Source organism: Microtus ochrogaster, chromosome 4 (genome assembly GCF_000317375.1).
Source record: "Microtus ochrogaster isolate Prairie Vole_2 chromosome 4, MicOch1.0, whole genome shotgun sequence".
Taxonomy (NCBI): domain Eukaryota; kingdom Metazoa; phylum Chordata; class Mammalia; order Rodentia; family Cricetidae; genus Microtus; species Microtus ochrogaster.
The window spans coordinates 49,917,791-49,933,062 of NC_022011.1; the positions used below are offsets into that span (position 1 = coordinate 49,917,791).

Genomic DNA, 15,272 nt, shown 5'->3' on the forward strand with positions numbered 1-15,272 from the left:
GTTCTATTTCTGGATTTGCAGGCAACAGGAAGAGCCACTGGGCCTGGCCTACCTCAAAGCCCACCCCCAGTGACTCACTTCCACCAAGGCCATACCTCCTAATCCTTCTCAATTAATGACACTCTCTGATGACCAAGGCTACAAATATATGAGCCTATGAGTGTCATCCTTACCCAAACTATAGCAGTGGTGGAGCAACATCATGGTGGCAGTAGCAGCCACTAACTCACATCTAAACCCTCCAGTAAGAGGTAGAGCGAACACCAGGACACAAAGCTCACCCCTAGTGACACACTTTCCCCAATACAACAAGGCCACACTTACCTCATCCTTCCCAAACAGTTCCACCAACTGGGGACCAAGTAGTCAAGCCTATCAGCCTATGGGTCTGAGGGGGGGGCATGCTCATTCTAACCAGCACACTAGGGACAAGAGACTTGCCTAGAGCTGCCCATGTGGCAGAGCCTGGTCACCCCAGGAGCCACATCAATTGCTTCTTCCCGAGTGGCTCCTGCAAGAAGTCTAGCCAGCTGCCTCAGCCCCTTGCCTGCTGCCCAAGAGGAATAAGAGTCCCAGTGGACAGTGACTGTTGCATGGTCATTAGAACCAGACTAGGGAGAATCCAGGGGTCCTTGACACAGTACTCCCTGACATATGCTGGGATGGGATAGGGTGGGTCTGGAACACCAAGAGTAAGCCCAGCCTCCCCCAGTAAGCCCCTGTATGACTCTGCCAGACTGGCCTCAGCTGCTGTCACACGCAGTTCACTGGGGCTTCAGTAACCTTGGGTGACTGCTTGAAGAATGGACCTGTAGCACTGTCATTGAGGGAGTGGTGGTCTAGTGGGGGGGTGGCCGCCATCCTGCTATTCCTTGGTAACATTGTCACCTGGCATACTCTCCTCTTACCGTCTCCTGTTTGGTCAGGGCATGAGGACCCGGGGAGGGAGTTGCCGGGTAGCTGCCCTCTTTTCCTGAAAGTTCAGGGGTTCTGAGCTACAGAGATGTCACCCCTGAGGTAATATATAGGCCCAGATGGGGACAAAGAAGGGAACAATATATGAAGAAAAAGATCATCTGAACGGCATGGGGAGATGGTGACATGGTGGGGCATGGGGAGATGGTGACATGGTGGGGCATGGCTAGGAGGGGAGCAGGGAATAGCAGAAGACGAAAAGGGCTGGCTAGGGCTGCTTAACCCTGTTGCTTCTGCCTGGGCACAGGCCTTGCATCTCTTCTGAAGGCAGCCGCTGACCCCCCTGCAGAAGCACCAGTGGCCACCTCCATTTTACATGGCCTCAAGGATGCGCTTGAGCAATGAACAGCCCCCATGCTAGCCTTGGAGGCAAGCTGAGAGCCCCAGGAGGCATTTCTCTCCAGAATGGAGGTAGAACCATGGGTCATGGCTTGAAGTAGGCTTGCAGGAGGTGCCCTTGGCTAATGTTTTTGGGACTCCTTCTCCTAACCTGGTCATGTAGAGAATGAGGAGAAAATCGAAGGGGCCGAGGGGGCAGAGCCATGTGAGGCAGTGACCCTGAGGCTCTCCAACCTGCCTGGGAGGGAGTCAGGGCATTGCAGCTGCAAGTACCTTAGACATGCATGGTGCACGTGTGTTCAGGCTCCTAGCAGCTGCAGGTATCTTACTTGATCTGTGCCCGTGTGTGTGGCACCATGTACATGTTGCTGTCCCCTCCCCAGGCTCCTGATCTACGGAGAGTACTGCAGCCACATGGAGCATGCTCAGAGCACGCTGAACCAGCTTCTTGCCAGCCGGGAGGACTTCAGGCTGAAAGTAGAGGTAACAGGGCATCCCAGTACCCTGGCCTGGCACAGCTGGCTGCTCAGGCCCAAGAAACACACCAGCTTCCCTCAATAGCCATCTTTGGCTTTGTGACCCCCCCCCCCACCACCACCACACACACACACTTTGTTTGGTGACTTCCAGAATACATGGACCAAGCTAGAACACAACCTGAGCCTTTATAAGCTGTGGAGGCCTGGACAAGTCTGTCTCAATGAGTGACACTTGACCCCTAGCCTCTGCTGATCCCAGGGTCTTTGGTGGGACCTAGGTGACTTGCTTGATACATTGGGCCTCCTTCCCTTGCCCCAGTTTATCTGCCTTTACCAGCTTCTTTCTCCCTTGAGTGGCTCTTCCTCACCCCAGTGTCTCTATCCTGTGTGGTCTGGAAAGCTCCGTCTTCAGAGCTCCAGATTGAGTGCTGGTGGCATGCAATGCTTGTTCCTCCTGTCCAGGCATCCCAGGGGACCCTAAGTGATCTCACAGCTTTGTGTGAGCCCCCCACCCCACCCCAACTTGGCTTCTCATGGAGCAGATGGCAGGTCCATATAGGCCATGTTCTACAAGTCCTGGCCCCACCAGGCTCTGTTGGACAAAGGGGTGCCTCAGATACCAGGGTCCAGCATGTGTCAGGATATAAGGAGTGGTATGAAATGGCCTGCTCACATGCTATGACACCCATCTGACGCATATTCTAGAGGTCCAAGAGTCCAGGGCTGAGGGCGCTTTCTCTATGTGGCTAGCGGTAGAGACGGGTTCTCCCAGCGAGGGTACCCCTCATCCACTCACTGCTCTCCCATACCAGGAGTGCACGCTCAAGGTCCAGGACGGCAAGTTCAAGCTGCAAGATCTGCTGGTGGTGCCCATGCAACGGGTGCTCAAGTATCACCTGCTGCTCAAGGTGAGGCCATCAGGCTGCTCGCTGTGCCCGGTGTCACATGGGCCTGGTGACATGGGCTTTGGCCCTTAGACAGGGTGAAACAGAGGCCGATGAAGGACTCTGCTCGTACACACCACGACAGGGTATCATGGCTGATGAAGGACTCTCTGCTCAGTGCACACCATGAAAGGGTATCATGGCTGGTGAAGGACTCTACTCAGTACACACCACGGCAGGGTATCAAGGCACCCAGAAGGATAATTATGACTAGAACAAGTCAGAGGGCCAGGAAAGTGGGAAGAGATGGAAGACACCCTCAGACACCCTCAGACCAGGAGCACGAGAGCTTCAGTGGTTGGTTGCTTGAGTCTTCCTGGTGTGTCAGGGGTCCCCATGTCTGCTGGAGTTGGACAGATCGACCTTCATCCATGCTAGTGGGTGATTTTTGTCCTGAGGGTCTTGCTGTGTGCACACCTTGCACTGGGTAGGGACAGGGACGGGCAGGGCTGGAATCCTGAGGACTGACCTTGGGTCTCCTCTCACTCCCCTAGGAACTCCTAAGCCATTCTGCTGACCGGCCAGAAAGACAGCAGCTGAAAGAAGCATTGGAAGCCATGCAGGTCCGTAAATTGAGGCAGAGCTGGGAAGCACTCAGATCAGTGTGTCTATGTTCCTGGCTCCAGACTGAGCTCCTTGGCAATGGGGAACATTTATCCGCCCATGGAAACAGAGGCAGGACACTAGGGGTGGGGTGAGAGTCACGTGATAGTGGAGGAAGCTACAGGCTAGGTGCTTTTTCCATGCGTCCAAAGTCCCCAGCTTCTCTTGCCAGTAGTTGCCCCTGTCTCCAACTCCTGTGTGTCCCCTGGGGCCTGCAGTGGTTTTCAGGAGCCAGCTCTATTCCTGGAGTTCCCTCCTTTCCTCTGTGGCTTCTCCTGCTGAAGATTTGTTCTGTGCCCTGTTCTTCTGCCACTTTCTTGAAGGTTCCTTTCCACGTACTGGCTTCAGGGACGCCATTTCTCCATTGTCTGTCTTGTTATGACACCCTGCTGCCCTCTGAAGCTCGGCACACATCACTGTCCTGCTCAGAAACCTTTGTGGCTCCTGTTGCTCTCTGAATCAGGCCTAACCCTTCCCCTTGTTCTTAGGACTTTCACATCACAGGGTCATTGAAGATGTGGGTAGCAGGAAATCCCCAGGTTCCCAGGCATGCTCTATTCTTTCCCACCCCCAAGGTATCTGCTTAGGCCATGTCCTCTTCCTCGTTAACCTGTCCGTATCCCACTCATCCATCCTTGCCATCAACTTGACACTGCCCAAGAAAGTCACCTTCCAGACCCCTTAGTCCAGAGACTGTCAGGCTACCCCCAGCCGTACCTGTGCCTCTCGTGGTCACTTGTGTCCAAGGCCAGCTACAAAGCCCCACACAGGCTAGGTCCCTCTGTGTGGTAGAAGCAAGTTAGTTGCAGCCTTGACATCTGACACCTGTCCCTGAGGAATCCTCTGGGCCCTGGAGCTCTTCCTCTCCCTCATTTGAAGAGGGAGAAGCTGCAGCCTGTCTCTTACGCAGCTGCCCGGCTCAGCGAGGAGGATGCTGTATCTCCAGCTGCCGGGAGCTCTCAGTGAGCAGGCCTCATGCAGCTGCAGAAGTCGGTGCCAGTTTGGGGTGTACTTGAGCATGGGGGTCATGACAGATGCAGGGATCTTTTGCTGGCTCCCCTGGGGAACCGAGGTCACCTGCCACGGCAGCAGAGGGACCCTGTCAGTTACTCATTCCTGGGACACGTAATCCGTGGCTGCAGGTGCACCCTGAGCCCCAGCCTGACCACACATTCCATCCCTCCATTGTTCAGTTGCCAGCCTGCAACTCAGGAACCCTGAGTGCAGCCCCTGGCATTTCACAGAGAACATGTGACTTCTGTGTTCGCCATGTCATTGAGTCAGCTCTTACGACTTCAGTGTTTGGGAGGTGTCCTGGTTTGCTCTCTGCCGCTGTGATAAATAGCACAACCCAAAGCAACTTAGGGGAAGAAAGGGTTTATTTTAGATTACACTTCCAGGTCACAGTTCATCATGAAGGGAAGTCAGAGGCAGGAACTCTAGCAGGAACGTGGAGGAGACACCACAGGAGGAAGGCTGCTTACTGACTCCCTCTGGATTGCTTCGCTAGCCTTCTTATGTAGCCCACCTGCCTAGGGATGGTGCTGCCCACAGTGGGCTGTGCAATCTCACCTCAGTCATCAATCAAGACAATCTCCCGCAGATGTGACCCCCAAGACGGTGTGATCGAGGCAATTATTCAATTAACATGTCCTCTATAAAAACCAATACAGGGAATCTAAAAGCCTTTATGTCCCCAGTGTCAGGCAGAAAATCCTCATTCAGCCAGTGTCTGAGCTGTCACTGCCCCGGAGCTGGGTTTCCTAAAGGGTGGCAATGCACCCTCACTGCAAGGCTATGTCTTTTGCTCGTTGGTCACCCTGCCTCTGGGGCTCTAATATCTGTCTCTGCGGGAATCTCCATCCCAGACAGGCACTTGTGTGGATCCAGCCAGGTGTGCACAGGGCTACGCATGCTCAGATTCTGTCCCCGCTGTTGATTCAGAATAAAAACCATCCTTTACAAAAATGCCTACAGTGTTGTACAGGAGGGAGCTTCAGCCCTGCTAGGTTCAGTGAGGCTTGGGGTGTGGCCTTTGAAGTGACCCCCCCCCCCAGAAGCATGCGAGGTCATGCAGGAGTTAGGAACTGGCTCCAGGATATGGGCCTGGCTCCTGTGTTTTGGGGATTTCCTCTCTGCTTTGCTTTCTGGGCAGGATCATTGCTTTACTGTCCCAGCCATCACTGGGCATGGTTTCCAGGCCATTGCAAACTTTCTGAAACAAAGTGAGCACTTCCCCCTGGTGGCCAACTGGAGGATTGCAGCATTATATAGGGACCCTGTTCTCCCAGGCCACTTACAGAATACCCAGACTCTTAAGGAGAGGTGAGGCTGGGGTTTCGTGAGAGCAGAGAGGTGTGTAGGTCTAGACAGTGGCTGTGTGACCCACTGTGGCCTAGTCATGCTGGGTTGCTTCTCCATTCTGACTTAGAAGGCCTGTTGAGTGAGAAAAAAGTTTTGTCAGGAGGCTGGATTGGGGGCTGCTAGCACCCTCACCAGTGCGGTCTGCAGTCCGGGCTCCAAATGTTATATTCTCAGTTTTGGTTTCCTCCTTTGACACCTGTGTGTGGTGCTTCTTATTCCCATGGCCTGGAGTTTCAGCTGCCCAGGCAAGATGGAGGAAGGGCTATGAAATGGCCAACTGGGCAGGGCGGGGGCTTGGAGTTCACTGACCCTGTCTTAATTTCCAGGACTTGGCCATGTACATCAACGAAGTGAAACGGGACAAAGAGACCTTGAAGAAGATCAGCGAGTTCCAGTGCTCCATAGAAAACCTGGTAAGCAGGTGGCCCCTCCACCTACGCTCACCATAGCGACCACCTGTGAAGCCTGGCGTGGCTGTGGCCGCCTGAGACAGGAGGCTTTGCCCGATCTGTGATCCGCCTATCAGTCTCCCTATCCTCAGGTGGGCCACAGACAGGGTTTGGTTTGGGACTGGGACAGCAGTCATCTCCCCTCCTCCGGGAGCTCCAGGCAAGGCTGGCACTCTCTAGCCCAGTCCTTCAGAGGTTGACTGGGGCCGGGCGGTGGTGAAGCACACATCTTTAATCCCAGTACTCGGGAGGCAGAGGCAGGCAGATCTCTGTGAGTTCGAGGCCAGCCTGGTCTACAGAGAGAATTCCGGGGCAGTCAACGCTAAACTGAGAAACCCTGTCTCAAAAAACAAAAACAAAAAACTAGAGGTTGCCTGCGGAGAAGTGATGAACTGCTTTGGGACTCAAGCATCCTTGGCCCGTGTTGGATCTAGCTCTCTGTGCTGCAGTCTTCTGCATTAGGAGAACCTAAGCCTGCCCTTGCCCCTTGCAGTAGCACCCTTGGCTCCAAGTGATGACTGCACCTCCAATGCTGTTCAATACCCAGAGTCACCTTGACACAGAACCATGGTTTTGTCATATACATTTCCTGGTGACTTTTCACTCTCATGAGCGTGGGGAACCATGATATCTTGATTGGCATGCCCGTCTTCACCTACAGAGGAGCCCTCTGCGGGCCCGGTTCATCAGGAGACATCCAGGCCATACCGCCACTCTCTGGCTGGTATTGAAATTGCCAAGCAGTGTTCTGATTCCCCCCCTGATGTCCCTGTGCATCTCCCAGCGTGGCTGTGGCCTAAGGCATGAGCATTTGTGGGGTCCAGGCCCCTCACTGCTCATCCTTGCTTTCTAGCCCACACACAGTGACAGCTGCTTTGTACACAGGGGAGCGTGATTGGTGTTCGTTCCTTAAATGAGGAGAGGTTTAGCTGGCAGGGTGCTTGCCTCTCACGCACAGGGCCCTTAATAAACTGGACTTGGGGACATTAACTGTAATTCAGCACAGGATGGGGAAATGGGGGAGGGTAAAGGGTGGGGAAGCAGAAGGACCAGAGTTGTCCCCGACTACATAGCAACTTCCAGGCCAGTCTGGGATACAACAGGCCTTGTCTCAAAAAGAACAGTGGTCCGTGAATGTTGGTGTTCCTGGGACATGACTCTACTACCTGGCATGCAGCCTTGGCGCTGTCTCCAGGTAAAGGCGTCTGGAGTTTTATGTCCTGATTGATGGGACAAAGACGCATGGCAGAGTCCTCGAGCAGATGTGATCCCCACCCTGTGTCATGCCTAGACCAGCCTGTGTCACACTGAAACCAGCCCTAGGAGCTTTCAGGAAGTGCAGGAGACTGGGGAGTTGTGCTCATTTGGTCCCCCTCAGGCATAGCCATGCCCCGCGGGAACTTGCCCTCTCTGTCACACAGAGGATGGCGGAGAGAGGCAGATCTCCTTGGATTACACAGTACAGATTACACAGTCCAAGCAGCACTAGAAATGGAGTCTTCACAGCCAGGTGGTAGCAGGGCTGGGCACAGCATTGCTTCCTGTAGAGGATAAACCCGTGGCCGGAACCCAGCCTATGGCTACCGCTTGCTTTCTTTATTAGCTTCTTAGGGCTGGACCTCTGACTTTTCCTGCAGCCCCGGTTTCTACACAGCAGCTACTTGTGATCATGGCCAGGCCATCAATTGCCCTTTGTTTCCAGAGCTCAAGGGAGTCCCCATTGTGGCCCCCTAGGAGGAGATAGGCTTGGCTCAGGCCCATAATGGCCTCGGGCTACCTCGTCCCGCCCAGTCACCATTGGCACATTTTCTTGGGTCTTGCCATCCTGCCCTGGGCATGCACACTTGTCTCCCTGTCTAGTAAAGCAGAGGTCACCTGCCCGCGGGCTAACGGTCATTGCCTTTCCCAGCAAGTGAAGCTGGAGGAATTTGGGAGGCCGAAGATTGATGGGGAGCTGAAAGTCCGGTCCATAGTCAACCACACTAAGCAAGACAGGTGAGCAGGGTGGGACCCCAACCCGAGCTGACCCTCCGGCTCAGGGACCCCACTCCCAGACCTTCCTGAGGGAGGAATGATGGTGCAACAGGCTTTATGTATTTCTGTTTAATGACGTAATCCCTACACAAGCCTCTGTGTGCCTCTCATATCAGTCAGCAGAGGCCACATGCAAAGGGACTGTCCCGCCTGTGATGGCCACAATGCGGGACTGGGAGACAGTCAAAGGTGGGCAGTAGAGACGTCTGCCCTCCAGCTTGCAATCTTCAGGGAGCTCTGACTGAGGGGCCGTGAGGCCATGCACGCTCCCTGCCTAGTGTCCTCTGGGAGCAGATAGCAGGTGGTGGAGAAGTCGGAATAAGCCAGGCATCTGTGAGGGCTGGGGCCACAGCAGATTTGGGTCCTGGGGGCACAGAAGAGAGAATTGGCTGTGGCATTTGAACAGTGCTCCAAGGGAGGTCAAGATAGAGGGTCGAGGACCTTCTGCATGGAGGTGGCACTGAGAGGCCTTATGGAGACAGTAGAGTCCTGACCAAGAGTCACTGTGCCTGGCTGACCTGGCAGAAGGTGGACTTCACCTTGGAGAGTAGACAGCACGGGCAGGCCTTGGTCTTGTTGGTCTGACACTGAGTGACCTCCGGGACAGCTGGCTGGCGTTGGGTGGGGATACCAGACACAGCATGGCTGTCCTGACACTCGATGTGCTGTCTGGCCAGGTACCTGTTCCTGTTTGACAAGGTGGTTATTGTGTGTAAGAGGAAGGGCTACAGCTACGAGCTGAAGGAGGTCATCGAGCTACTCTTCCACAAGATGACTGATGACCCTATGCACAACAAGGACATCAAGAAGGTGGGTCCAGATCTGGAGAGGGCAAGCGTGGCGTCCCGACTCCAGGGAGACCATATCCAGTGTGTGTGAGGTAGCCTTGCAGGAAGACTGTCCTCCCTTTGCCACTGTGACTGTGACAGATGGTTCCCGTGGTGGGTGGCAGACACCCTTAGGACTCCAGGTCGCCAGACAGAGGGAGGAGCCTTACTTAGGTACCAGTAAGAGCCTAGCTCTCAACCTTGACTTTTAGCCTCAGTGGACCTGACTCTAATCCCTCATTGTGTCTTGTAACAAACAGGCCTTTCCTCCTCCATTCCTGCTCTGCCTGTTGGGGGCTGGTTTGTGGTTTGTCAGACTCTGCAGTCCAGTGGACTAGGCCTGCAGGAAGAGGGATTGTGGTCACAAGGGGGTGGAGCCATGGGCATTGTGGTTGTGGCTGTGGCCGGGAGGGGATGGGATGGACAGCAGACTGGCTTGCTTCAGTCTTGTTTCTCGGAGACTTCCGAACACAGCACCTTTTGTGCATAACCCGGGCTGGGTTAGGGATGGGAGCCCAGCTGCTAAAGGCTCTGACCTTCTGCAAGTCCCCACACTGGGTGCAGGCCCACCATGCACAGGCTTCTGTTAGCCCTGGTGTCTGACGCAAGAGGCAGTGACCAGGGCCACTTTCCAAGCTTGGGGCTTTGGGGAGAACAGCCCAGAGTACTTGACAGAGGTGGGGCCTTAACATCCGGGGCTATCTGTCGCCTCAGACTGCAGTACATCCAGGGCCGGCCGAGCCTCTTAATGACCTATCTCCCCCTTTCCTTTCCTCTTCATGCTTCCTAGTCTCATGGGAAGATGGTAAGCCCCTGGTGCTCTCCTCCCTCTCCTTCCCCAGTGCTGTCTGATGCTGACCCTTCCAAACTTGTGGGTTTGGAGTTCCCTGGGCCTGAGTAAACCATGGCTCTTCCCTCCCCCTCCTTCCTTTGCATCTTAATCATGATAGTGACACATGTTTGTGGCCAAAGATTTGCAGAAGGTGTGACCTGGAAGCCCACCTGCTCTCCTTCCTGGGAGGTGAAGGTCAGGGGTCACTGAGCACTGGCAGGCCAGGCTTCCTGACCTCTGCTCTGCACCATCCTCCTCTCTTCTCCCCTTTTTGCTTCCCCATGTTCCTCCCCTCTCTGCTTCTCTCCATCTCTCCACTTCTAGACTAGACCACACTTTACCTGGGTCCTTTGGAAGCCCCTTTCTTAAGCCTGGAGTATTGGCCAGGCCAGTGGGTGGGGCAAGCTGCTGGGTTGCTCGGATTGGTCAGACCCTCAAACGGCTGGTCCCAGCCTTTGTTTTTCCTATTGGTTTTTCCCCCCCAGAAAGTGAAAGTGAGTAGGTGGGGCTGTGGAAGGGCAGTAAGTTGGCTCCTGAGAACTATTCCTGGGGAGTCCCTAGGACAGCAGGGATTTGGGTGGAAGTGCCCCATGAAGGAGTGGGAGAAGGGTAGGCTATCCTGCTAGAGGGTGGGACCTGAGCATGGGGTGCCACACCCACGCATATATACATACATGCATAGCAGAGTTGCAGCATACATGCACACATATGCATGGGCACAGTAGTGCCCATATGCATACATGTTTACACAGCAGGATACATATTCACATATGCACACAGCAGAGCCCCCACATACATGCATATGAGCACAACAGGACTCTTGTACACATACATACATGCATATGTGTGCACACAGCACTACCTACACACCTGTGCATGGGGGTCCATGTGCAGAACATGGTCTACAGGTCCAAACACATGCATATGTGATGTACATACATGTTAAAGGAGCAATAGACACCCATACACAGGCTTGGGTATCCCTATATGGACACATATATGTAGCCATGCACATGTATGCACACAGGCAGAGTGCATACACGCATGTTTACACAGGAAGGCACATGTGTACGTGATCACAAGGCCAGTCACATGCACAGGCACAAGTTCCTATGTACGTTCATACACGAGAGCCCCCTGGCCTGCTCGGGAAAGAGCACAGTGCACTGATATTCTCACATGTGGGAGGGTCTACACATGCACACACGCAACCAGGCAAGAGTGTATGTTACATAAGAGCATGTTATACACAGGCATGTTAAGCACATACATACACATACAGTGCCAGAAAGAGAACTTGTGTATACCAGGTGGTAGTGTCCAAAACCATGCCGGATGCCGGCATGCTCCTGCCCCCACAAAGCCATGCCAGCTGCCAGCATGCCTCTGTCCCTACAGTGGTCCTATGGCTTCTACCTGATTCACCTCCAAGGAAAGCAAGGCTTCCAGTTCTTCTGCAAGACGGAGGACATGAAGCGGAAGTGGATGGAGCAGTTCGAGATGGCCATGTGAGTTTAGGGCAGGACCCTCCGGCCTATTGATTCTGTCCTGCTGACCCTCTCAGGCAAGCAGTAGTGGGAGGTGGTTCTGATGCTCAGCCTGAGACAAGCTCCTTCCCCGTGGGACACCAGCCACCTCGGCAGGCCCTAGCTCTCTGTCTCCCAGATGTCTCCGGTGGCATCAGGTTCCTGCTAGATGGGTCTCACCACCGTGGAGGCTGAGCCTCCTGCTTAACAGCTAGGTGGTAACTGGTAAAGGGAGACACCTGGAACTCTGTCTCAGGACAGTGTCCCATGAGGTTGAAGGGGCACCCCAACACACAGAGCAGAGAAAACAGTGGAGGGCAGAAGGGTGGGTGTGGTGATTATGCTTGACCCTACAGCAGCCAGACTTGGGGACTTCTGGGGAGGATACCACTCCCTTGGGCTTCCCACATGGTGAGATACAGATACCAGAGTGAGGTCAAGGCAGCTGCATCAGGCTGGTACCCTGGGCAATGGCTGCCTGCTAACTTGCGTCCAGACTGTGAGAGCCCCGGGGCTCTCTGCCCCTCGGTTTCCGCGGGTTGGGCTTCTCCTCCCAGCATTGTATGGGGAAGTATTGAAGCAGTCTCAAGTATTCACAGAAGTTGAAGAATGCCTGTGTGTGAGCACCCTCCTCGTGCACGCCTCTCCCTCCTTGTCTGTCTGTCTGTCTGTCTGTCCTGCCTTCTCAAGTCTGATGGTGGAGAGGATGCAGTGAATGTGGCCTTGGGGTGTGATCATGAGCTAGTCATTAGTTCCACGTTTGTGCAAATAAGCATTTACACTGGGAAGTGTAAACCTGAGTGTATTTACCCTGCCATCCGTGGGGCACAGTCCATGATCACCACCAAGTGCCTGAAACCAAAGTAGCACCAAGCCTTATGGGTACACAGTGTCGTCGGTGTGCAGAACCATGGTAGGATGCATTGCGTACATCAGTACAGCTAAGGACTGAGAACCGGTTATTAGACCCGTATACACCCGGTTATAATGAAATCACTGTGCTTGCACAGGGACCAGTGGTGAGTAGAATACAGTGACTGCAAGTCCTGTGTGTTTGTGACAGTTGATTTGCTACCAGACGGTCACCAAGTGGCTGCTAACAGGTGGATAGCTCCCACAGCACGGATGCAGTGGCAGAGGATAGTCCATGTCCTGGGTTAGAGAGATTTTCTCATGTTACTCATAACAGGAGCAAAAACCCGTGAGCTGCTTGGTTCTAGAATTTTCCATGTAAGGTTTTCAGTCCACATTGGATTGTGGGTAAAACCTCAGAGAGGAAAACAGTGGACAAGGAGAGCAGCAATGCAAGCTAAGTTTGACTCTCCAGGGCCATTTTCAATACCCTTCTGCCTCGCCCGGCAGGCACTCTTGGGCCAGCATGGTGTAGTTAAGAGCCCCGCTCCCCACCCCCCATGCTCTTCTACCCTTTCCTCTGACGTGTGTGGGGAGACCCAGGCTGGAATACAGGCTGCTGGTGTGTGCAGCCTGGGTCCTCAAGTGGTTGTCCTTGTATTCATGGGCTCAGGCAGCCTGGACATGGAGTGCCTACTCTCTCCTTCCACCAGGTCAAACATCAAGCCGGACAAAGCCAATGCCAATCACCACAGCTTCCAGATGTACACGTTTGACAAGACCACTAACTGCAAAGCCTGCAGGATGTTCCTCAGGTGGGTCTCTTCTGCCCATCTACCCACAGCCTCCCTGGCCTCCAGGGCACTCTGCTGAGCTGCCCTGTGACACCATGGCACCTGACCTCCCCCCTTAACCCCATAGGATGCCTCCAAGAACCAGGGAGGTAATCAGTAGGGGTCAGCAACCAGGGCTGTTGGAGTATTGGGTCCAGCAGAGGGTTTGCCCCCACTGGGGACCGTGGAGCGAGGTGCCAGGGGACAGCAGGTGCTTTGGGGGCGTGGATGCTCTAAAGCAGATCTCCAGGTAGACGGATAGGTTTTGACCAGGGTGATGACTGGCTGAGGGAGCAGAGAGCTGCACCCCCATCTCACCTCCCACCCTCCCCCACACAGGGGTACCTTCTACCAGGGTTACCTGTGCACCAGATGTGGCGTCGGCGCACACAAGGAGTGCCTGGAGGTGATGCCCCCCTGCAAGATCAGTGAGTACCCACCCGTGCATGGGCACGTGCCCCACTGACAGTGCCCCGATCGCAGGGACCCCTTGATCACACTGCCTTTCACCCCGTGACAGTTCTGTGCCTTGGGGGGGGGTCAGATGAGGCCAAGATGTGAAGCTACTTGGCTGGGGGGTGGTTATCAAAAGCCATAGCTGGGGGTGGTTCCTTTCCAAACCTCTTGTGACGTTTCCCCCTGCACCTACTGCACCTCTGGTCCATCCCGGAAGTAAGTTCATGGTCCCTTTGACCCACATCCACAAAAGGCACAGGACGTTCTCAGCAGGAATGTGGGGATTCCCACCATAAATCCCCATCATAACTGGCTCTCACTCCTGGCTCTCTCTCCGGGAGTGTCCTGGCCATCACAGCTTAGTTAGTGAACGGCTGAATACACACACGCCTCACCGAGCAGTGGGTCCAGATGGGAGCAGCAAGCTTAGGCGTTTGTTGTATTTTTCTCTGATGCTGGAGTGAAATCTGTCTTGGGGTCTCAGTCATGCTAGAAGTGTTCTCTGCCAACCCCCAAACTTCCTCTGGCAGGAAGTTGGCATGTTGGCAGCATGTCCCAGTGACAGGCCTGCACAGGTAGTGGCACCTGCTAAGTGCCAGGCTCCATTCTCTGTGCTTCAGATGAGAGCCCCATCCTCGCCATTCACTGGAGAGGTACTGTTGTATCAGGCTGTGCCAACAAAGGGACCACATACAGGAGGCTAACTTGCTCTGAGACCCCGGGCTGAGCCGTGCCTGGATTTTCTTCTAGCGGGACAACCCTGCATCTGCCCTCCTCTCGGTGGAAACCAGTCTTCTTGTGTTTGACCAGGTCCTGGGGTCTTGTTACTAGCATGTCTCCCTTGGTCTCTGGGTTAGTAGGCGCCACCTCCAGATCAGCCCTAGAAAAGGCTTGACAATGGCATTGACTTTGTCAATGTCGCCCTCTTGTGGCCATAAGCCCCTCATGCAAGGCAACTGCCCTAATTACCCACGCAGTGTGTGTGTGTGTGTGTGTGTGTGTGTGTGTGTGTGTGTGTGTGTGTGTGATTCTATTCTAAAAGTTAACAAACTTAATTATAGAAAATATGGGGCCTGAAAATAAAACATGAAGTGAAAAGACGCTAGGGCGAGTGGTGGTGGCGCACACCTTTAATCCCAGCACTCAGGAGGCAGAGACAGACGCATCTCTAAGAGGCCAGCCAAAACTACATCGTGAGATTCTGTCTCAACAAAAGAGAAGAGAAGAAACATGGCTAATGAACTTACCCAGATAGAGGTGTGGGTTGTGTGTGTGTAGCTCAGTTGGTAAAGTACCCTCAGGAGAATCAGGACAAAAACATCCTTGGTTCTAGAGTGAATTTGGGGTCGACCTGGGCTACATGAGACCCTGTCTCAACATAAACAAACGAAAGCCCTAGAAAGAGCTAAAGGCAATGTTTTCTCACATTTTTAAGTTTCCCTTTTTTAGAAAACACATTTTTAGAGTTACCCTCCCCCACCTCTTAATTATTAGATACTTGTTGCCTAGAAAAGTTTAAAATGTAGAGAAGTGTGAAGAAAAGGAAAGAAAACCCCTAGTTCTAGCTCCTTCAGGCACCCGCAGCCCTGTGGGCGTTTCCTTCCTTTTGCATCCCCGGGTGCCAGGTCCTAGTCTCCCGGGGCTTTTGTTCCATCTGGCATCATTGGGGTCCTTCCAGAGACCATATCCAGTCATCATGTCCCCTGGCTGGCATCAGTAGGGTCCTTCCAGAGACCGTATCCTGTCATCACGTCCCCTG

At 54.0% G+C, this 15,272-nt stretch overlaps 1 protein-coding gene across 6 annotated transcripts in view; it reads left to right on the top strand.

Moving 5' to 3' along the window:
• The window catches only part of Vav2 (vav guanine nucleotide exchange factor 2), a 174,953-nt gene that overhangs the window by 142,378 nt on the left and 17,303 nt on the right, over positions 1-15,272 (top strand). For 3 of the 6 annotated variants that reach the window (XM_013346056.2, XM_026778744.1, XM_026778743.1), the window contains 10 exons: positions 1,698-1,797; positions 2,606-2,701; positions 3,232-3,300; positions 6,031-6,117; positions 8,063-8,148; positions 8,865-8,997; positions 9,805-9,819; positions 11,245-11,354; positions 12,938-13,039; positions 13,397-13,485. In XM_013346056.2, the coding sequence (XP_013201510.1) occupies positions 1,698-1,797; positions 2,606-2,701; positions 3,232-3,300; positions 6,031-6,117; positions 8,063-8,148; positions 8,865-8,997; positions 9,805-9,819; positions 11,245-11,354; positions 12,938-13,039; positions 13,397-13,485 (887 nt within the window). The remainder of the gene's footprint in view (positions 1-1,697; positions 1,798-2,605; positions 2,702-3,231; positions 3,301-6,030; positions 6,118-8,062; positions 8,149-8,864; positions 8,998-9,804; positions 9,820-11,244; positions 11,355-12,937; positions 13,040-13,396; positions 13,486-15,272) is intronic. The other 3 variants (XM_026778742.1, XM_013346057.2, XM_026778745.1) reach the window with 1 other exon arrangement.